The sequence below is a fragment of the Larus michahellis genome, chromosome 7, assembly GCF_964199755.1.
Source record: "Larus michahellis chromosome 7, bLarMic1.1, whole genome shotgun sequence".
Classification (NCBI taxonomy): domain Eukaryota; kingdom Metazoa; phylum Chordata; class Aves; order Charadriiformes; family Laridae; genus Larus; species Larus michahellis.
Window position 1 is genome coordinate 7,178,286 of NC_133902.1, and position 23,234 is coordinate 7,201,519.

Consider the following 23,234-nt stretch of genomic DNA (forward strand, 5'->3'; position numbering starts at 1 on the left):
AGCTAAATGAAATTTCATACAAACCAACATTTAGAACTTTATGAAGTCAAAAGGTTACGTACACATAAGCTCAAAGCAGCTTATGCACTGTACTTCTGATGAAACTGTGAATAGATATCCCTTGGGCCAATAACGCCAATAACAACAACAGCAGCAGCACGACTTTTTGAAGAATAAAAATGAAACCCCACACAGGAATTCAAAAGCAACTCAAAACTATGAAAAGTATCCTCATTTCCCTTTAGTAAGAAATCCACTGTATAAATATCAAATGCTGACCTATTCAACAATAGCATATATGCACGACGGAGTAATTTTTCTGGTACGTAATTCCACTGACCAAGTTCTATCACAGCCACTTAACAATGCAGTGCATCCCCCGTTCAACCAAACCCCTCCTATCTCTCACTTGAAAATCATGTTGCATTTGTGGTCCTGCCCCACGTCAGTGTAGCAGCCCACCAGTACCTGGAAACGCATCAGGCCACATGGCTGGCATTCACTACGTGTGGTTTTCATTCCCTATTTTGCTTCTTCCTTTCAGGGAAAAAAAATAAAAAAAATAAATCTTTCTTCACTTTTCTTAATCAATACTATTTTGTCTCTCCTTTCTTACTGAAGACAAATGCAGGAAAGCAGACGTGCTACTTGAAACAGAAGAGGTTCGTGTCAGTCCTAAAAATAGGAATGAATTCTTTACTCAGCTTCAAGGGTAGGATCTATAGGGTAGCATCTATAAACACCCCATTTCCTGCACAGATGAGCTCTAACTGCATTACTCAATATCATGCCTGATTAACGATGCTGCGACTGCTATCCTCATCCCAGACCTTCAGGTGCTTCTTAAGGATTTAATGTTCTAGACTGCGAGCATCGTATTATTCTCTCTCCCTTAACTCCCAACATCACCCCAACATTTCAAGTTTCAAAGTCCAATACCTGCGTCATCATACCTGGTTCCTAACACACCCCCCCAAAGTCATCAGCCCAGAACCTCTTCAACTCCAGTTGATTTCCATGTCTGCTGCCGCCTCAGCCCATCCCACCCTCCCACGTCTGAGATAAGACAGCAGCGTTGCAAGAACCAGTGGTCGCTGGAGAACATTTTCTTGGCAGTTCTGTCAAAGAGACAGAGCTATGATGTTAAAAGAAAGTTGTTTTCTCTTCTGCAGAGCACCACAGTTTCATTCTCTGATAACTATGTAGCTTCATTACGAAAGAAAAAAAAAAAACACCAAAAAGATGACCTTGAAACATTGGTTAGAGATCAACGTTCCTAGAGTCACAGATTAATTGAAGACAAACAGAAATATTTTATTTTGACTGAATCTTGTTTGAAAAATTTAAAAGACTTATCAGTCTAATGTGGTGAAAGTTTAAGGTGTAATTGTCTAAAGCATTGACGTGATGTGGCCAGAACTGCAATGGTGGGATGCAGGTCAGTCCACATAGCTTCAAAGAAATTAGTATTTTAAAATGCCGTGCTCCAAAATTCTTCCCTATAATATCTACAAAAGGCTTACTTGCTACGCTTGAGAATTCTGTTCTGTAATTTCTATAATCCACAGACATTAACGTTCATTATGCCATAACAACCCACATAACAGTCACAAAACACCAAAACCCAAATGCACACCTGCATGACCCACTTACACCAACCCAAGTCTGGCTACCAACACTCCTGCTTGTTCAGCTCGTAGGGCCAGTTCCTTTGCTCTACACACCGTGCAATTATTTTGGCCTTCAGGGACTTAAAACCACTAAGCCACCCAAGTGGTTGAATATATACAAAACTCACATCTGCCTTCCTTTAGAAAGCAACCTAAACATTACAGTTCTTTTAAGTATACCTGCACATAAAGCTGAGTAAGCTTTTGAGGTTCAAATTTTATTTTACCAAAATCAAAGATGTAAGCAGCGGAGTACAGAGAAATCTGCTGCAAAATTTAAACTTTTAACAGCTTTAGATTTTCAAATGCAAAAGTACTGTGTCCCAATTAATTTTAGCTTTTCATGCTAATTCTAGTTTTCAGCCCTTCATCCATAAGGTTCCCTTGGTCCATAGTTATTTTAAACATAATACCTCTGATTTCTTTTATTTCTTTTCTTATTTCCTTTTTTTTCCCCCCCTTATAAGTCCATTTGACTAAGCAGTCAAATTCATTGAGACACGCAGGACTATTTCATCTTTTGTGCAAGCAGCATAATCTAGGAAATGGCAATAAATTAATTCAGTTCACTGGAGGAATTTATTTTCATAATTCTGAGACATGGAAATAGGTTTCACAGACAACGACTGATCAAAACTTCGACACACAAGCCTGCCATCATGTACCCTTTAACCGTGAATTACCATGCAGAATGCTACTCCTGCAGCTTTTCCTCATTTCTTGATCAACTTTAAACTAGGCAAGCCTACCTTAATAAATGTGATAGCAAAGGCAGAAAGCAGGTACTTGGCCAGGGTTTTGTAAAACGACCTGGGATAAGTAATGAAAAATGGGAGACTGTAGCACTAACTCACTTCAGAAAGCAGCAATATTCTGGTTTTGTAGAAAAAAGAATAGCAAAGATAGCCGAAGTAAATGTATTATTTCCGTAGCACTGATTTCAGAAGTATATATGCAATGGACCTCAAAACGAAGTCAAAACACAAGAGATTTTTAAAAATACTAGGAGAGTTCTGATACTGTTTTATTAGTGACTTCATAGGTCAAAGAACATACAACCACTACAGAAAACCTAAATAGGTAATATTCTTAATGTTTCTATAAATATCACAGAAATGCTAATCAAAAGAGAAAAAGCACAAGACAAATGTAGGAATATCCACGACAGAATACTTAATAACATACAGAACTCAAACTCAGCATCATTTCAATTCTACAAGCACGTCTTTGCGCAGTCAGTTCCCTCAGAAACGAGAGACATCATCTAGAGGAAGCGGTGAGAAATCGGAAAACATGTTGAAGAAAGAATATGAATAATTAGGTTAGTGGGGCTAAATAGAGCCATTAGGTACTGTGTGAGAGGAAGCTCAATACAGAGTAACTTGAGCAGCAGCGAGGACATCACAAATCGGAATCATATAAAATGGAGGGAGTTAGAACACCCTGATTTTTGCGTGGTTCTCTCACTTTCATTAACTACAATCATGTTACCAACCATAGTTTCCTCTTCACTGAGAATGGCAGCTAAATTTAAGCGGCATAGTTCCAGCTTTGTTTTGTATCTGCCACTTAATATTTTTTCCTTTCTGATAGCACAAAGTCACATCAATTTGGCTTCAAACACATCTTTGTACGCTTGTTTTATCTGAAGAGACAGAGAAATCCAGAGTACAGTAAACCAGGCACCTGTACACATATAAATAAGTACTAAACAGAATCACAGCACGCAGATTTGAAAGTGAAGACGAGCTAGGCGAGTTAGAGGGCTGCGCCAAATCAGATGGCTCAGCAGATAATGCCACATGAGGCACACAAAGTGCCAGGACTTAGTATTCTCATTGGTAAGAGTGACAGCGTCCAGACAGAGATGTTCTCATCTTCCGAATATTAGCTATGCAACTTTATCTCCTCTCTTAAGCCCAAAATTTGGTCACAGTGTAAACCTTCAGACTCCAAAAAGGCCATTTATGCGGCTTTGATTACTTTCTGCGGCACACAATACCTACTGTTGAAGGCAGCAGTAGATATTCTCTGTTCACAGAGAAGAGTTAGTATCTCCATTTTTCACTGCTATTTACAGAAATCTCTCAGCTCTTTATGGACATCTTATCCAGGCTGCAGACCAATCATGCCACAGAGAGACATCAAAGCGCTGCGGTGTTGGGCCAGGTCAGGTCTTGCCTGGTTTGTTGGCTCCGACAAAACCCTGCCCGAACGCTGCAGTGGAGCTGCCAGGTCAGCCCAGTTCCAGGAGCCATTCCACTGCTCCAGCATGGCACAGAGCCTGAGCTAATAAACTCCACCGGATCCCAGCTGGCAGCATGCAGGGCCAGCTCCAGATACCGCACCACGCTCCTGCTACTAGGACCACTTAAAACCTGCTAAATCAGATTTGAGGAGGTCGCCTTTGCAATAAGCCTGCATAAAGTAAGCCTGTATGAAATAACTCTTTTGAAACAATGCTTTATTATGCTACGAGGCACAAAATGCAGCAGAGGATCTAACATCAAAGGACTATAGTATTTTAACAAAATAGTTGACAAACTATTAAGTTCTGCTACTGTAAAGTCACCAAGTTAAAAACCATAAGCTTCCCTTTCACACCTGGGAATGAGTCTCTTATCACAAACTAAGATCTGTTTCTAGGAACGTGCCAAATCCATCTACCAAGAGAGTCCTATTTTCAATAATTCCCTTTTTACAGCTTTACAGTAAAATAGTGTTTGAGCCTACTGATGGTAATCAGCTTCTCCTTTACAAACTCCTTTTATTTGGTTCAGAATCATTAAAGCTCATGTGTTCGTTATCTAAGGCCTCTTATTACAGCTTTACTTTTATCTGATTCCAGATACTGGTCAATGATACATTCATGTATTTTTAATCAAAGATTTATTTAAACCAAGCCATGTAAAAAGAGACCAAAACATGTTTTTAAAAGGTTTGACTTAATTTAATATGAGCTAATTTGAATAGTTTTCTAATGTAACAATTATCATTGTCAGATGCTAAATATATGCAATTTATAGACAGAGAGTAAGTGCTTGAAGGAGTTCATAAGCAGTGTAACTTACTAGACTGAAAAATCAGAAAGCACTATTTTACTGTCAGAAAAAACAGAGCTTATAGGTCCTTTAATTAATTTACTTCATTTTCATTAACACTTCTCTTTCTCTTCTTTTTTCCTTTGAGCGGTGAAGGGGCATAGACATCCATTACTTAATGACACACACAACAGCAAAAAACTACAGCTCATCAGGAATTACACAGCCTTCCCATAAGCAGAATAAAATGCTTGTGAAGTATTTTGCTTTAAATGACTTTAACCTATCATAGAGCTACAGAACCGCACATGCTCATACTTTGTATATTCCTCCGCTCAGCAATCACTCGGACAATGTACAATGTGTCCATTAAACCTTCAACTTTCTTCATTTACTTTCCTTGAAACACTCAAAATTATTATAATTTACTATTTTTGTACTTAAAATTTAAACAATCAGGTTTTAGGCTATATTTTTTAGTTCACTAATTAATTCATGATATACTAGTACAATTTGCAATCCAGCAGAAACCCAAAAAACCTTCTGGTATCTAGAAGTACATTCATTTCATCCCCGAAAGTAAAACACGGCAATCAATTTAAACCAGAAATGCTACTCCGCAGCTGTACAAAATACCTTGCCCAGCTGAAGTTGTGGGGAGAGTGGATAAGCAAAACGTTGCCGAAACCAAAAATGAGCCAGGACACCAACAGATCTTGGGCTTTTAAAGAAGTCTACTATCAGATCCTGTGTTTAGATTGAACAGTGTCATTTTTTTTTAAAGGGATTTACTTGTTTACATATAGTTCCTTAAATTTTGCAGCAAGCTCTTCCAGGGGGTTAACTCAGAACTTCTCAAACAATCCTGTTTAACAAACTATGCAGCTTGTCTCCAAAGTTGATAAAACAGTATTTAAGCAGTAGAAAAGAGGAGGTGCCTATTGGCACTCAAGGGATCATGATAAAAGTTCAACCACTAAAAACGTCAAACTGTTTGAATAAAGTTTACATAAAATAAGCAGAATGGGAACAAATTAGAAGCTAGTACCACCCCAAAACCAAATTCCATTGTCTCATTACTTTTACTGGAGTGGAAAAGCAGCCCTTTTTAAAAACCTCATAAAAAGCTGCAATTGCTAAACTTAATGTACTAGTAGACCATTTAGATCATTTCACAGTTTAGAAAATACTTGATATTTTCTTCATAAGTAACATACTTAAATAATCAGGAAAGGACGTTTTGTCTTTGTACAAACTATATTACTTAGATCAACTCCTTCTTGCTTTATCTTACTTACATTGTTTCAGTTTCAGCTCCTGAATGGGTAACAAAAAAAAAGACATACTATCCTTCTTCTAAGGAGTTTAAGAGTGCAGAAGGGCATCACATTATGAATAGACGTTATAACGCACGATAACAGAAGCTTTTAATAAATGTTAATGATTTCTAGATCATCTGCTATTAGCCACTGCCTTGCTATACAGAAGTAATTTCAATATTATTTTATAGCAATAATATGTTGATAATAAAAGTTTCCAAAGAGAATTGCTAACATCTCTGGACTGATCTCTGAGCACAGATATACCTAGATACCCTCTAAACTACAAAGGAAGAAGCATCAAAGCTAAAATCTGAAGATTAAACTCGAGGGAGCACTGGATTACAGAGTACAAGGAAGAAAGAAGTAAGTAATATTTGTAGAGAGCTGTTATGAAGGTGACCAGTTTAAAATTAATAGAAGAATCTACCTATCGCCTTATAGCAATGATTTGGACAAAGATCTGTAAAAAAACAAGTTAAGGTTAATTATGAACCATATAAATATACACTTACTGATCTGCGGAGCTGGTAAAATCCGTGCAGCTCGCACTGGACCATGGCGGACAGAGAAGAGTTCCTGGGCTTCACCACTGATCTGCAAAACATACGGATGATGTCCACACAATGCAAAAACCATATATACTTATAAAAATATATATATTTAGTAGGTAAGAAAGTAGGTAGAAAGACATTGTATGAAAGGCAGGTAAGAAAGTAAGTTGGTAAGACATTGCCTTTCTAACCAACCATACGCAATTTCACTAAATGAGAATAACCCAGAAGTCTTGACTAACAAATTACAGCAACAAAGATGGCTTGCCTCTAAAAATGCGTGCCTCAGACTGCGTGAATAAGATACTAGCACTATCTACTATTAATGACTATACATGTTTTAAAAGAAACAAAACTTCTAAGTTGACTGCCTGACTAAATTAACAAAAATTCCAGGAATCTACAACAGAAGCATTTATTCTACACAGCGCATGTTTCAAAGAAAAATGCTAACTAACCAATGATCAAGAGTGGCAAACACCAGTGGTAAAAAAAAAAAACAGAGAAATGTGATATATTGGTACATTCCATATCCTCCAGGTGTGAAAATTATGTTTAAAAATAGGGAGTCAAACTAATTAAGTTTGTCACTTATGGCAACCTTGAAGAGATTAAACCAGAAGCAGTTAAGAAGAATTTCCAGACTTCCTGTAAATGGTCAGTCAGAATGCATTTTCATAACAGATGGTAATGGATCCGATATGGAACGTCAAACTTCAGGAAAATGGCAAACATTATGAAGCTCATTTCCAAATAACCAACAACTTAAAACAGATGTAATGAGGCTAAGAACGTAGCCAATGTGCTGGCATAAAGTTTTGCCAAACAAGCAGTTTACCATATCAGAAGTGAATACAATTTGGAACAAGGTTCTTATGAATCAATGAACTATAAAACCAAGTTAGCTTTTTGAAATGACATTTTATAGTTGTTCCCATTTCTTTCTGCACTTCCGATCACACATTCAAAAAGTTAAAATACTACTAGTGTTTAACCAACAAATTGTAAGTACAGTACTTCATACTCTAAGCTTACTTCCAGTCTTAACACCAAGCCACAGTATTTTCACTGCTTTAGATAATGTGGGCAGAACAAAACCTGCCCCACTGAAGCCCAAGTCTTTCCTAAGATTACTTTGAAAACGTGATTTACTACATGGGTAGCCCATCATTCTGTAAACAGTAAGTAAGCACAGAACGTAGTGAGTTATGGCTTTTACATATTACACCTAGAATAACACTCAAGCTACACAAATTTGGGGAAATAAAATTCTTAGCCATTTTAGTTTTGCAGACAGCTAGCAGTTCCACATCGGTATGAATCAACATTACTGTCAATGATGCGATCAGAATTACTCCTGATGGACACAACGGTTTTAAAACCGTAATCAATATGAGAATTAATCCCTTAGTCTGCCCTGCTTTTATTTTATTAGGCAGATGTTCCAATCACAGTGGATTCTCCTCTTCCAGCTAGAAGCAGCATCTGAACAACATAAAACCCTGTAGCACTCCAGCTTTTGCAAAGAAAGTTTAATTCTCCCTCTGGGACAGCAAGAGGCCTCTGCTCCGAAGACCTTGCTGACCGGATTCTATACAAGACAAAAGAACGATGATCAGAAATCAAATCAGTGAAGGTTTGCTGATTGTTTTTAACAAATCATGAGTTTGTGTGACAGTGGTGGGGGGAGCACATAGATAACATCTGCATCCAGAAAAGACAGCTTATATAAAAAGTAACACACAGCCAAGCAGAAAATGAGAAAAATTAAAGAGAGAGAGTAATAAAGAGACGAAAGAGATGAAGACAACAGCGCATTTTCTATCCATCAGAACACATCAGCTCTATGAAAAGGGAAAGGAGGAAATGAAGAAAAATATAAGGCTTTGGAACTATTATTATTGGCAATTAAAGATTTTTTCCCCCAAATCATGAAAATGCTGTTTCACATGTGTATGCACATCAATGGCTATGAATAAAAACAAGAAGGAAAAGAACTAGCATAACAAAAGTACGGAAGAAGTGATTCACATAAAAGAATCCAACCCAATTCAGTCACCTCCTCCTACTTTTTAACTATGCCAACGCATCAGCTCTAACTCCAATCTACTTCAAATAAAGTTATAGTCCCAGAAGTAAGATACACTAAGAAGGCCAAACCTTCTTAACTCAGTTTCTGCTCCTAAATACACTGAACTCCAGAGAGCATGTTTATTTAGCCTGCGATGCCAAGACCTGGTAGAGCTCAAAGTTGAGATTTTCAAAGAAAAGCCTAGAACATATAAATACAAATGAAGTTAATTTGTACTTCAGCACCTAAAGCGAAAATCCCAGCCCAGCTCTTTCCGTGCATATAATGCTTTTACTTTTTAATAATTAATATTCATTACTTGAAACAGAACTATTTTATCATTTTATAATGGTGGGAAATTAGAGAAAGAAAGGTTAAATGGACGAACCAAAGCCACTGGAGCAGACAGTGACAAAGACGAGATGATTACAGGTAGTTAGCTCCTGTTTTGAGACCATTGTAATGTTTAATATTGCACTGTAACATGTCCTTTCCTCTCAATCTGTGTACGATTTCCCCCCCCCACCCAGGAAAGGGGAAACTGTTTAGAACTAAGGAAAAAGGCTAGTAAATGTTCATATAACTTTAGCCATCTGTACAGCTCATGGACTTAGCAGGTTTCATGCTGCAGACTCCTGGGAGGCGAAGATGAGAAAATTTTAAGATATACCCCGCTGTAGTTTTTGTAATTAAAATACAAAATTCAACTCAACCACTGGCATCTTATTTGTAAAGAAAAAAACAAATTTAGTAAAAAGCACAAAGAAGTTTACAAAACACATGGATGTGATGCTACAACATGGATTAAATCAAAACACCAATACTTAACCTACCATAGCTCCATGAAATAACAGTTTTCTTAAAAGATTTTTTTTTTTAAAGTTGTGCGTCCTTAACTGTTCTATAGAAACAGGAAATCATAGAAGGCATTGGACTTTGTTGTATGCCCTGAATTAGTAGGAGGTTGGTTGTTCCTCTGGTTTGTTTGGCATTGAAAAACGCATCATGGCTTCAGAGTTCAAGATTTTCTTTGACTTATAATTAACTTTTTTAAACACTACCACCAGTAGAAGCTTCTGCTATTTGCAGTCCTATAAACTTCTGAATTAACTGTGGTTTGCCCTTCATTTATCTATATAAAACATAAAACTTTATTACCATTACTGAGGCCACACATATCAATTTTGACTGAAAGCACCATCTTCAGGGTAGAGAGACTATATAGTCCGATCTTCCTGCAAGGTCAGGCCTTATCTCACTCCTGAGACAGCCAACACAGACAGCCAATCTTTCCTGTGAACAGGACACTTATTCCACCAGGCGCTGAAGCAGGACAAGGAACTACATTTAAGACGAGCCCACTCCATCTCTAGATGGCGAACAACTTTGTCACTGCCAGTTTGGGCGAGATGTGGGCTGGCACGTATAAGGTAAAAGGCTCCACATCCCATTACCAGTCCCTTGAGCTACACAGTCTCATAAGCATAGACAAAATATAAATAGACTTCATGAACTGAAAACAGAGCTTTAAATTCTTCAAAAAGCACCTGTGAAGAAACTAGGCTGTGGCTGCCATTTTGGATTTGATCCAGCCAAGTAGCGAGTCCCTGTGGCAGCTTTCAAAGCTCTTAAAAGTTTTTCTTTCCCATTCCGAAAGCCAAGAATATTTCCAAACAGGTTTCAAGAATTGAATATTAAGCCATAAAAGCAGCTCCAGGTACTCGTTCTATGAAAGAGTGAATCTAAGATGACGGCTCCAAGCTGGTCTGATAGAACATTTCAGCCTTCCCAGCGCCCAGTATCAAACGACAAGACCCAGACCTACATGGATGGCTGCAAGCAAAGAACACTCCGATTTAAAACCTGGCCCCCAGCGAAGTCTTCATCGCTCTCTTCCCATAATGACAGACTGAAAGAGGAAGAAGAACTCTCTCCTCCACTTAGATGTCTTGAGCTTCTGCTTAAAATATGACAGGCTAGAAATCTGGAGCACTGGTTAATTTTTGATGACAGAGCTTTATTGTTTGGAGCATACCAGTTTGCACCCATAAGAAAACAGAACAAAGGAAGTTTTGTTCACACTAAGGATAACTAATAGTTTCCAACCATAGAAAATGGTTTTCACATGGTGAAAAAAAAAAAAAAAAAAGTCAAACGTACACCAAACTGAAACAAAACTGAGTTCAAAACTCAATGCTTAAACTACTATGCAACCATATAAAAAGAAACTACTTGTACATTAAAAAACTGCCACAAAGCACAGGGAAGATATCAGCAGGAAGGGGTTTTTATTATTATATGTTTTAAATATGATATAGATATCATGATATGATATAATATGACAATAAGCAATTGACGGATACCACCATAAAATATTGTTTGATATAATCATATTGGGTTACAGACTACTACCAGTCATCTCACTACTGAGACAGTACGGAAAAACTGTTAAGTAAAAGGACAAATTTTATCACTTTAGTTTAGAAATTCAAACAGTCTGCTTTTTCATTCAAAACAAATCTCTGTAATTACCTAGAGATTATAAGAATTTAGATGCTTAAAGAATATTACAGATGTCTACTCTGTGGACTGAATTAAGTATTAAACTGCACCTAACATTTAAAATTCTGACAACACTAACTGAATTTTTATAAAACGTAAAGCTTAGAAATGGTTGTGGTTACAGTTTCCTCAATGTTCTCACTTCATTTGTCATACATTTTGAGGAGTTTTAGCATGATCAGGCTGCAGGCTCACTATAAAATTCTAATTTGGGGGACAGTTCTGCATTGTTTTTAATCACTTAATTTCTACACAAAGAGAAGAATGACACAGACAACACTGGAAGCAGGTAGAGCACAGGTACTAACACCTTTCGTGACTCTTCCTTTTAGCTTTGACCCATCCAAGGAGAGCTACACAAAACGCTGTTAGGATTCTTCTGATATCTCTCACCACAGCCTTTGCAAAGGTTGTTGCACAAGATTTTTTTTTCCAACTGGTGTAGGGTATGACAAGAATAAAAAAAACCTTCCACCAGTTCTGCAGTCACTTCATCGGTGTAAAAACAGAAAATTTCTTACATACTGCAGGCATCCGCAGTGTAAAATACCAAAGCCTCAGAAAATGATTTGCATAGATGTTTTGTAAAGTCCTTAGACATGTTTCAGGGTTACCAGGTCAGGTCATTACTACATTTTCCAAGTGGCTAATAGAAGTCTTAACAGCAGTAGCCTCTATCAGGAGGAGGTCTGGACAGAGGAAGGACTGCAGCTTACTATGTGATAAGCAACTAGTCCTTTTCCCAGTCCTGAAAGGCAAAGAATTACAAAGGGACTAAGACGACCACATCGAAACCCCAGCAGACAGGGCTTTTGATAAACAGTTGAGAAAACAAGATGGAACTGGCATGTCTGACTTACCATATACATCCATTTATCCATACACACCCCCCCCGCATCTGCTGTACAACTGCAGTTTTAACAACTTAAAAAAAACCCATAGCGTTATTGACAGCAGCATTTGAAGAAATTTAAAGTCTGGCAGTGGAGAAATGACACTGCATGATGCCATCCTTGCCCAACGAGTCCTCTGCATTCCAGAGATCTCCACACGGATGTCACCTACCACATGGGCTGACACATCCCAGCAATCTGTGGCAGCATCATTATACCACAGCCTTTAAGTATTTTTTGCTAAATATACAGTTGTGCTTGTTATTAAAAGGTCCCTTTGGTAGTTCCTACTTTATTCAATTCAAGTTTGATCGTTCTTTTTTAATTGTAATATGAGCCATTAAATTAAGATGATTTTTCCTCTTCTGAAGCTTCCAGCATACGATGAAAAAAAAAAAAACAAACCTATCTGCCACAAAACCAGCCAACATGCATTTCCCTGAACAGGAACATCTAGAACAGATCCTTGGAAACCACATTAGGCAGAAACCAATTCCAATTGTATTTGAAACATGAAACTGGGAGCAAGGGAAAAACAAAGTCCAAATAAAACACAAAACTACACCGCACAATTATCAAGTAGGAACTTCTAGTCATACTTTTGTATATTCCCAGATTTCTCCCCACTTAGCAAGGCATATTTTAAGAACACTTTTAACCTTCCCACCCTCATTTCAAAACAAAGATCAAAGAAAAGTCGTTTGGATGGACACCTTCCGCTTCTTATGCAATACAGATTTAGACACTGCACTTCAAAACCCCAGCCGTTACTCCAGCACCCAGCAGTCCAAACATTATTTCAGTCCTTTGAAGCAGCCCTAATGGTATCTTCCATTTGCAAGTAACACTTCTGTAGTCAAAGATCTTACTCCAAGGAGATGTTAATGTGAAACCACTCAGACTGCAAAGAGACACACACTCCTGGAGGCCGACTGGGAAGGTGTTTAGAAGTCAATGTAACACCATTACAGAGAGTGTCAGCTTAGAAGCTGTCATAAACACTTCATAATCACTCAGACACAAACCGGACTGCCTGCAACACATTACTTTATTAAGTGCTGAATAGAGGTTCAATTGTATGAATAAAAAGCACAATGCCACAGATAATAGCCTCGCTGAGTAGATTTTCACATAAATGTCAAATTGTTGCTTTTTCAGATTGAAAGGTTTTTAAACTGGAGAGATCCGTTTTCTCTTAAATGGAATAATGTTGCTTAATTACAAGCTAAATACTCAGCAAGATCAAGGAAGGTTTGTGTTATATCAAAGGACACAAAAAAGTGGTGCCAAATAAACTCTAAATATTTAAGTCCAGCACATAACTGCCAGATTTTATTTTACTCAGACTAAATAGGCAAAAAAATGAGATGGAGAAAAAAACAACGTGGAAAAAAAACCAGGTTATATTTCCTCCAAATTCATTGGATATACAAATCCTACTCTGAAAAGATATTTAAAATTGATGTTAAAGACTATCAATCTGAGAAACTCTCCAAGACCATTCCAACACTGACATTATACTAACACATACAAATTGCACAGGCTGAAGCTGTACCTCTCTGGATATGGCCTCAGAATTCCACAGAATATACACATGAAGGGCTGACAAAGTGATGCAGTATCTCTACAGTTAACATTCATAAGATGGACTGTAAAATACTTCCACATTTGGCATTTTTTTCACTTCACTGGACTTGCCCCCTCCCAATTACAAATACCTCTGCAAAAAATGAACACTAAGAGAAACCGTCCTGCAATTTCATTTTTCTTATTTTTCCTAAAAATATTAAATGCTATCAAAATCTAGGAATTATGAAGAAGTGAAATACACTGGGGAAAAAAGACAACCTGGCTGTATTGTCCTACTAAAAAAAGAAGGTAACACCAGGTATTCCATGGCCTAACTTGTGGCCAATTTAGACACAAGAAGGTAAAGAAAACAAAGATAGAAAAAAAAAAAAGAAAAAGACGACACCAACCCACCCACAAACCCCAAGAAACCTCCTCTTTTCCACTAGGAAACATGGATAAGGGATAAGGTACCTTGTACTACCCGCCTGACAGTACCAGCAAGCACATGCTTACTCCACATAAGCCCAGACAAACAAAGTAGCTTAACTCGTCATTTGTTAGCAATCTCCATCAAATTATCTCATCTTTACCGTAGAGTAGCACGGCGTTAAGAGTTTAAGTGCAGCCAGTTAATGCAGAACAGGTTACACCGAGCTAACCTGTTCATGTACCAAAGAACTGAGACTCTCTCCTTTCATTCTGCTTTCCTCATACGTGTAAAATCCCATCCCACAAGGAATTTCTCAAGGGCATTGATACAGATACAGCTCTGATGGAGACACTCTTTCATTCAGACACAGAAAGTCACTTACAAGGGATGGACAGAACTGTCCCCTAACCACAGAGCAAGGGCATGTTACATACACACACACTGAGAGAGGTAAAAACAAACTCTGCTAAATGCAAAGCTCTTCTTATCACAGTGTCCAGAAGTCCCAACACAACCTACTTCCACCCATTTTTCAGAAAGCACGCGTTCATTTGGTAAGAACACTTCAGCAGGACCAAGTAAGCTGTTTTATAAAAATTCTTTAGCTTAAGTCTATGTGACTCCTCACAGTATCGTAACTAATTGATCAACTTGTGCTGTAACTCCTGGTACTGCTGCAGCTGTATTTCCTCTCTTAGCTCAGTATCTTAGTGACACCTAATGTTTGTTTTCTGTAATACACTTCGAAGAACAAAGCAAAGCCTTTCTGAACCATTTTAATAATCTGATTTGTAGACTAGTATAAAACTGATCAGTCATAAAAATAGTGTACAAAACTAATTATATACTATAAACCCATTCTTAGTATTCGAAGTCATTCCCGTGTAACGCCAATTTTAGAACAAACAAACAAACAAAAAAAACCCAACACAAACACACCCATGGTCCAAAGATCTGTTTTGCTCCATTAAAAATAAAGCCATGAAAATTAGAATTAGATATAGTTTTTCAGAACACAAAATTTCCTATATTTTGGTTAAAATGTTCCCAAATTTTGGTTAAAGTTCCTAAATTTTAGTAAAAATTTACTAAATACTGAAAGTTAGTAAAGTATATTAGGTCTTACGCCATTTCTATTAAACCTTCCTTCAAAGACAAAAGTTTTTTGTTTCCTCATCTTCAGCTAACAATATGTAATCGAAAGGGGAAATGCCAGCTCTCCCACACTCCCGTGAAACTCAATTTAACTTAACTTTTGGTGTACAAATTAACATTATTTTCTATTATGCTAAGCTACTGGCACATAAACACATGTCCTACATAGCTAACCAAAAAGTTATAAAAAAATATACAGACTTCTAAAAAAACCTCAATGTATTTTACAAAGAGAAAGAACTCCATCCTCTCTACATTATTTTGAAGGACAAGGTGTTATGAGCAATTTTTTTTTTTAAGTTAAGAATTTTATGACCTACTGTATTAAACTTTATTCTGTAGTTTCAAGAAATTTGGGGGAAATTCCCCAAATTAAGACCATGTGCTCATAAACCACTCTGAAACACAAACTGCAGGGTGTGTGTATGACAGGATGAAATCAAACCCATATGCATACATAGACTTTAATAAAATTAAAATTGCAAATCATGTACATGACAAACGTGATTGTAAAATACAATTAATACTGTCATACTTGCATTCCTGGGACAAACAAATTCTTTTCTTATTTTTCTGCCCTTATTCCTTTCTGTAGATTAAAAAGATTTCTGTCCTTTCTGGGATACAAACTATTCTATAACATCAAACACCACTCCCAATTCCACTCTCAAATTTACTTAACAGAAATAATTTGTAAAAAGCCCTCAAATCTGAAGGTATATGAATTCACTTGTTTGATCTACGCTCAGTATTAACCTTGAGATAAGCATATTACATACAAATCATATGACATTGATGGTAAATGTTGGCTCTTTCCATTTCAATAGGAAAAATTAAAAGTAAAATATTAAAGTAATAACACAACATTACAAACCAAAAAGCCTCTGGCACAGAAGCGAACTCATTACTCACAGGTATGCTCCAGACTTGCATTCCATCGCTGTATCCGATCATGAGCAGTAACGGGGGTTCATTCCCGGTGCTATGTATTTCATGAAACTCCATGTTCCTTGATGTGTCTAAATTGGGTTTAAATACCAAAGCCATTATTAACAGGTTATGATCAACTATGGCTGGTGTCAGTTACACTAGATGGTGTTTTCTCAATGCACGTTTCCCTTGTCATAAGTAAAAGCAAGCCAAGTTGTTTACATTTTTATGCTGGCACAATACTGAAATATATTATTTTAGGCAAACGTAAAAGATTTGTTAAAAGTTTCACAGAGAGGCTAGAAAGCATTCAAATTTAAAATTATGGAGAAAAGCTTTCTGGATTACAATGTGGGTTGTCACTAAATACCCCAAAAACTTCTGTAATTCTTTCTCCAATGATTAATAAAACATGGCAAACTTTTCAAACAGAAAAATTTGCAAAGGAACAACAAAATAAACATTAACAAATACAGAAATTACAAATGCAGAGAGTGGTCAAAACTATTTCTAGATACTATGTAATTAATCTTTATATCAACCTTACCAAAAGAAGAAAATCCCCAGGAAGAAAAGTGCTACAGAACATAATAATCAAAAATATTAAGCTTTTCTTGAGTAAAGCCCTCAAAAACTACACTTTCAACCATGACAGAATGAACAAAAATCTCCCTGCAAGCATGTAAGCATCAAAGAAAGAGAGGAAATATCTAGGATGGTGAAAGAGAATGTATGCAGGCCCAATCAGATTAGGCTGCATAAAAATAAACAGAATCTGAAGGATTCTGAAGACTATTCTAAAAAGTTTTTGCTATACTGTAGGAAAGAACCTGAAGAGGGAATGTCTGAGATTTTTAAAAATAAACATATGAGGAAAACAAACCCACAAGCAAACAAACCTTAACTAGACTAAGCTGGACATAATGCCATGTACAGGTTGATAGGTCTTTTCTAGTTCTAATAACCATGAATTTATGAACTGCCAGCCTCTGTGCCATTTCAACAGCTGGAAAACATATAATCTTCCCTATTAACCTCTTGGAAAGGCTGAAAATTTCCCACCACAGCTCTGGCTATGGCTGCTATTACTTCATCTGAGACCAAAATGAGCCTTTACCATAGGGTTCTAGACAGGAAAATAAGACAACAGAAAAGAAACAGCAATTTGCTGAAAGACTTAAATCCAGTGTTCTCCAGAAAGCAGGTCCCTTAGTTCCCTGGCTACAAGCAGCACGCACACCACACACCGCAGGCGACCCCAAGATGTTCAATTAATTCAAGAAGTAACTACCTGACCGCCAGCATTCAACCACCTCTGATTCAGCCCCTAACCTTCCTAGTTCAAAAAAAGGTAACCAGGATAGACAGGTAAAACAGCTCAGATCTTAAGTGGGGATCTACTTGACACTCTTAGAAAAAGCTTGTAACAATCACTATTTTCTCTTAAAAAGGTTGGAGATCTGTTCTCTGCACTAAGTCTTTGCTGATGATTTATTAAGATATACTGGAGTGATAAACAAGTTACATTTTAAGAATATTTTGTGGCTTTGCTCTATTATTTCCTTGAATGACATCATAGAATTTCCTGCACGCTCTACCTGATTGCTCTTCCTTTCTCGTTCCTCTGAGTTCTATCACTCCACTGAAAATATATCTGGGATCTGGACTGGATTCACAGTTAGATAATCTGGCTTTGAAATGGAACAGTAGATGAAATAAATTTGGTTCTATGCTTTATTTTCAACTACCTTAAGGAAAAGAAATGGCTTTTTTTTTTTTTTTTTTGCTCCTCCTCCTAAGCAAGAGTTAGTTTGCCTTTAGATGAAGACACAAGGCCTGTTTTGCTATTTGGTAGATACTGAACAAGAATGCAGTTATCCTCTTAGAATTTAGTCTACCTAGAACAGGGAAACGAAATACTTAATTTTGAATCAACAATGCTTACTGATAAAGCTGACTGAAATTATTGTACATGGACCCAAAAATCACAAAAATAAGGGAGAGAAAAATGAAGCCATACCGTTTAAATCTGCATTTTCAAATCTGACCCAAATGATCTTCTCCTTTTCTTCTGCTGGTGGGGTACCGCTGTAGGCCTGGACAAAAAGCAAAAGTGTTGAAATAAGAAAGTTTAATACCCTTTTTTCTCCCTCTATAGACCATAGGAGGGAATGCAAGTTAAAAAAGAAAAACAGATACACGTATCTTTTTGTCACCTGTGAGTATTCCTGTGAGGTTTTGTTTCAAAAACAAATGGTTCCACGATCAACATATACCACACTAAATATAACTCAACAAGTGTAACATCACTTACTAATGTAGGAATGACAAGACACGTATCACAATAAGTCTTCTCCAGCAGGTCAGAAATGCCATGTGAGTTACAGCAATTTAGTCAAGCTAAAATACAGTGGCGTCTACAGTCGTCAACTTTTGCAGTTATACACTACTTTTAAAAGCGATGTTGGAGATTCTCATGTGAGACATTTTTACTTTTAAAATTCTCTTTAATTCACTTAAAAGCTTTGTAAGCCGGATTGAGGGGTTAAAAAAAAAAAAAAAGAGACCTTTAGTACATGGTTTATTTTACTGGTTTATTTTATTTTTATGTTTTAGTTATATTTGTGGCATCTTTAATACAGCCATTTAAAAGAGAATAAACTGTAATTCCAGTAGAACAGATCCATGTTTCAGTTCTGTTCTACAGACTTCCATTAAAAGATGAGATACAAAAAGAAACTGTGAAGGAGACTTGTAGTGTTTCCAAACTGCAAGTTTTACAGTTCTCAGGAGAAACTGTGGTAGTAAGAACGTGAGCTACAGTAGAAATACCATCACTTCCAAATGAATTATAACAAAATACTGTGCAGTATTTTGGATTAAATATGAAAAGAGCTTGTATAATCACTTTATACTTGCCAGAAACATGAACTAAATTCAAAAAATAAGCGTGGGTATTACTTTTCAAAACAAATCACATTCCATGCTTCCAAGGCAAACTGATTTGTAAAATAAAACACAGACCGTATCCTTTAACTGCAGCAGGGAAAAAATGGAGGCATGTGTAGAATGTAGCAATCTTTTAAATGGAAGTTTGACTATTTTTCATTTTGACCATGAATCCAAAATGCACTTCACAAATTGATATTAGTGAGGGGCATTTTTTTTATATTGTTATTGAGGAAATTCATGACTCACTAACCAAGATAATCCTTCAAATAGGAACCAAGATAGTTTCCTGAGGCTACAGCCCATTAGCTGCAATGCTCTCCCACTACGGACTACAGCCTTCCCAAAGAGTAACAAAACAAAATTAGTTTCCCTCTGCTACCAAGAGGCCCATGAGCAATACAGAAGTGACCATTCCAGTTTCATGCTGCTGCTACCCGTGAAAACTATGACCAAGAGCAAACATAAGCATCATAGTTATCCTCCGGAGAGGAAGATCTCAGAAATGGGGAAAAAAAAAAAAAAAGTTTTAAAAAAAGCAAAGTGAGGACTCCTGTTTTGCAAAACTCAGCCTGCTGGAGAACAGCGGGTTAGGCAGAGCTCCACAGTCCCACAGCAGCCAGGACATTCAGAGGCAAGTTAAGGAAACAAGATAAAAAAGGGGGAGTAAAGGAGACAAAAGAAACTTTCTCCTTTTCGGCCAATTAATGATAAAAGCTAAGGTGACAAAAGGTGTCTACCAAGTTGTTCGTTCTAACACCAATCCAGCCAGGGTTCATACACAGGTTTCCAACTACAACACAGAAAAAGACGTATTTGCGATAGGCAGAGCAAATATTATGCCCAGTCTCTCCCCTCCTCAACTATCTTATTGCCAAAGTTATTGTTAAGAAAAGGCTGCAATCTTCTTCTTGCTATTTATATTGTAATTCTTCAACTTCTATGTAGCTCAGATTTTCATCTAAATGATTACCTATCAGAGGAAATTCGTAGGCCCAGTCTTCAGATGGTATGCAGTCTACACTTTCAAAAACCCAGTCTCAAGATTCATATTCAAAAAACAAAAAAATTTGTCTTCTGTTTTTCAATGATATTTTGGTCATCTGACACACATTTAAACTGCTTTGTACACTGAAAAAATAGTTTTCAAAATCTACACGTACCTGTGGCACAACATCTTGAAGAAAGGTAACGACACTTTCCATATATGACTGTTCCCTTGAAAACAGAAGAAGAATTTTTAACTACCACATGAGTTCAGAAACAGTCCTGAATACATTAAGTAAGATATATCACCAGGCAAAACACGTACAAACCTTAGCCCAAAGGAGAATACTAAGTATGCGATGCAGTTACTTCATATACTGCCAAACACACGGATAATATAAATAGTAACCTAAAACTCTGTAAAAAGCTAAGTGATACCTGTTTATAAAATAACTGCTTGGGATAAAAGTATAAAAAGTAACAGTTAAGAAATAAACCATGTTGTCCACATCAGAGCAGCTGACTGAAGTAGAAAGGGTATTTGGAAGTTACTCTTCGGCATTTTTCTACTTGATTTGGCTATTACATCATCAGACTTAAGCTAAAGGCTGCAGCTCTCCTTGTGGGGAGAGTAAACTCTAAGAGCTCGTATGCATGATGTACAACGATGAAGTAAGTGGTGGCTCTTGGGGGCAGGAGATAGAAAAAACCCTAACTAAGAATAGTAAGGTGGTATTTTCAGATAAGATTTTATAGCTTGGGAAGCTTATTCCTTCTTGGAAGTTCATTAGCATCAATGATTTAGAATAGTACATAGTGGAAGATACATTTGTTCTGGTAGATTTAAACTAATGCTTTTATTAGCTTATCCCTGCATGAGCGGTGAGTGTCTTGTGTAACTGCTGAGCAACCTACACTGTGGGCTGACTATCTTAGCCAGACGGTGTCGAAACTGCGCAAAGAGTTTGTGCTTTCTGTAACAAATAATACTGAAACATGCTGGCAACAAGAACTATCTTCATCAAGTCTGAAACGATCTTTAAAACACCTTAGGTAACAGCTTTGGCAGCCCCCAAATCAATTTTTATATTGGTAGACATTGGTGGCTAACTCAAGGTTTCTAACAGCAACAAAGAAAAACTGTAATCCAGGAAATCTAGACTCGTGATGTCCAAAGGTACACGTGCTTTCTTCATGCCTTCTGAAACTGTGCTGTGTAAGATTATTTTAATAGAAATTAGAGTGTTTGGTATTTAAGAATTAAGTACTCTGCCCTATACACAGCAATACAGAAGGTACTTCAAGCCAAATGCTGCAACACCTGGATCAGCTTAACTGGTTGCCTCCTCTCTGAAAACAAAGATCATTTATGTTTTAGATTTTAGAAAGCTTATTCCAACTCATGACAAAACTAGATTTTGTTCAGCTATTACTGCATCAAAGTTTGTCTTACTGCTTTAAGCTGAGGCCTTATAAATGAGCTGTGGTTTCTAGTGCTGATTCTTCTTTCATTTATGTAGGTCACCAAAACTGTCTTTGTATACCTTCAGAGCCCTTTATTACCTAGCAATAACACTTGTCTATAGGTATGGTATTAAACACAGCGTTTGAAGTTCTCACGTGAATGCCTACCAACAAGAGTCATACTGTTTTCCTTTTTTCAGCTCATGAAATGAGTATTTTCCCTCCCCCCAAGTACATTTTGAAACAAAGCTGATGTATGGGAAATGTTTTATTTAGTGTATGTACTCTAAGTCTCTCCTGAAGTTGAAAAACTTTCAAGAAGATATCTGTAAAGTGTTTAAAAACAACCAAAACAACAACAAAACTTACCAAAAAAAGAGCTTCCATTGGTAGGAATCTAGGAGTTTAACATAATCAGCAGAATGCTGCTGCAGGCTGCTCAACGTACACAAACTCTCATCAAAAAGATGGAAATTTTTGAGGTGAAAAGATATACCTCAAGAACAAGCCACCACATTTAATAAAAGAATAATCTTATTTTTACAGTGATTTTCATTATTATATTTTTAAGCCTACTTTGAAAAAAGATCATTACATATAGGAATGAGAAATTCTACAACTTGAAAAAATGCTTATTCTATCCCATGGCTGTAAGACAAACCTCTAACACAACTTTCTGTGTTACAATGATCCGTTTCTTGTGCTCCCTGGTAAAAATAAAGTGAATCTTGATGTTGAAATACACAGCTATCTCCAGCAGCAAACTAACATCTGTTGAAACTGATCGTACAAGTGAACATTTTGATTCAGTGCCATTTTGCAGGAACAATTCAGCAGTATGAACATCCCCAGGAATCTTCTAGACTGTCTTACTAAGCTCTTTTGCCAGGAAGGTATTTTCATGTGAACACAATGAAAATAAGGACACCCAAACAAAAAAATGGTCTCTTATGCGCTCTGACTGGAGAGAGGTAGCTTCTTCCTTTGTTCTTTGTTTTGTTCTCTCAAGCAAAAGAAATTAGAATCCACAATTCTACTTACTGAAGTACTTTAATGACAGGCTCATATCTTTTAGTATATCCACCCCTGTGACAAGGTATTATTAAAAGGACAGCAAGAAAAGAACATGCTACACATGCTCCTTCTAGCCTAAGGAAGAAGTCTGCAATCATTGATCTACAGCTGGTGTTTGTACAGCAAACAAAATTGTGTAAACAAACAACAAAACATCATGTCTTTAAAACGTACACTTTCAAGGTTTTGGTATATTAAGCTACAATGATCCCACTTCAGGAGACAGTTTGACATGCAAAGTCCTAGGAAAAAGGAATGCAGCATCTGTTTATTTTATTGGAAAATACTCGGTGCAACAAAACTGTACTGTCAACACAAGCCCTCACAGCTGGCCCTGAATGAAAATTCAGGCTAGGTGGTTCTTCTACAAGAAAATAAAAAACATTTCAAGTAAGGGCTATTCTTCTAGAAGGTGCTTACGTGACAGCCTGTGGGCGAACCACCACTCCTCCAGTACATCGACTAGGGCGGCGTGGAGATTCTGTTGCCATTGTTTCTTTGCAGATACCTGTAAGAAACACATTACTGCTTAATAATAATTTGTGTCAGGATTACTTATTACA

The 23,234-nt window shown here is 37.0% G+C and overlaps 1 protein-coding gene across 22 annotated transcripts in view; it reads right to left on the minus strand.

Moving 5' to 3' along the window:
* BCAS3 (BCAS3 microtubule associated cell migration factor) overlaps positions 1 to 23,234 on the minus strand; it is a 363,020-nt gene that overhangs the window by 338,317 nt on the left and 1,469 nt on the right. For all 22 annotated transcript variants that reach the window (XM_074594820.1, XM_074594824.1, XM_074594804.1 and 19 more), the window contains 5 exons: positions 23,092 to 23,179; positions 20,310 to 20,364; positions 18,218 to 18,293; positions 16,180 to 16,286; positions 6,546 to 6,627 (listed from right to left, as the gene is read on the minus strand). In XM_074594820.1, coding sequence (XP_074450921.1) covers positions 6,546 to 6,627; positions 16,180 to 16,286; positions 18,218 to 18,293; positions 20,310 to 20,364; positions 23,092 to 23,162 — 391 coding nt within the window. In that variant the 5' untranslated portion in view covers positions 23,163 to 23,179. The remainder of the gene's footprint in view (positions 1 to 6,545; positions 6,628 to 16,179; positions 16,287 to 18,217; positions 18,294 to 20,309; positions 20,365 to 23,091; positions 23,180 to 23,234) is intronic.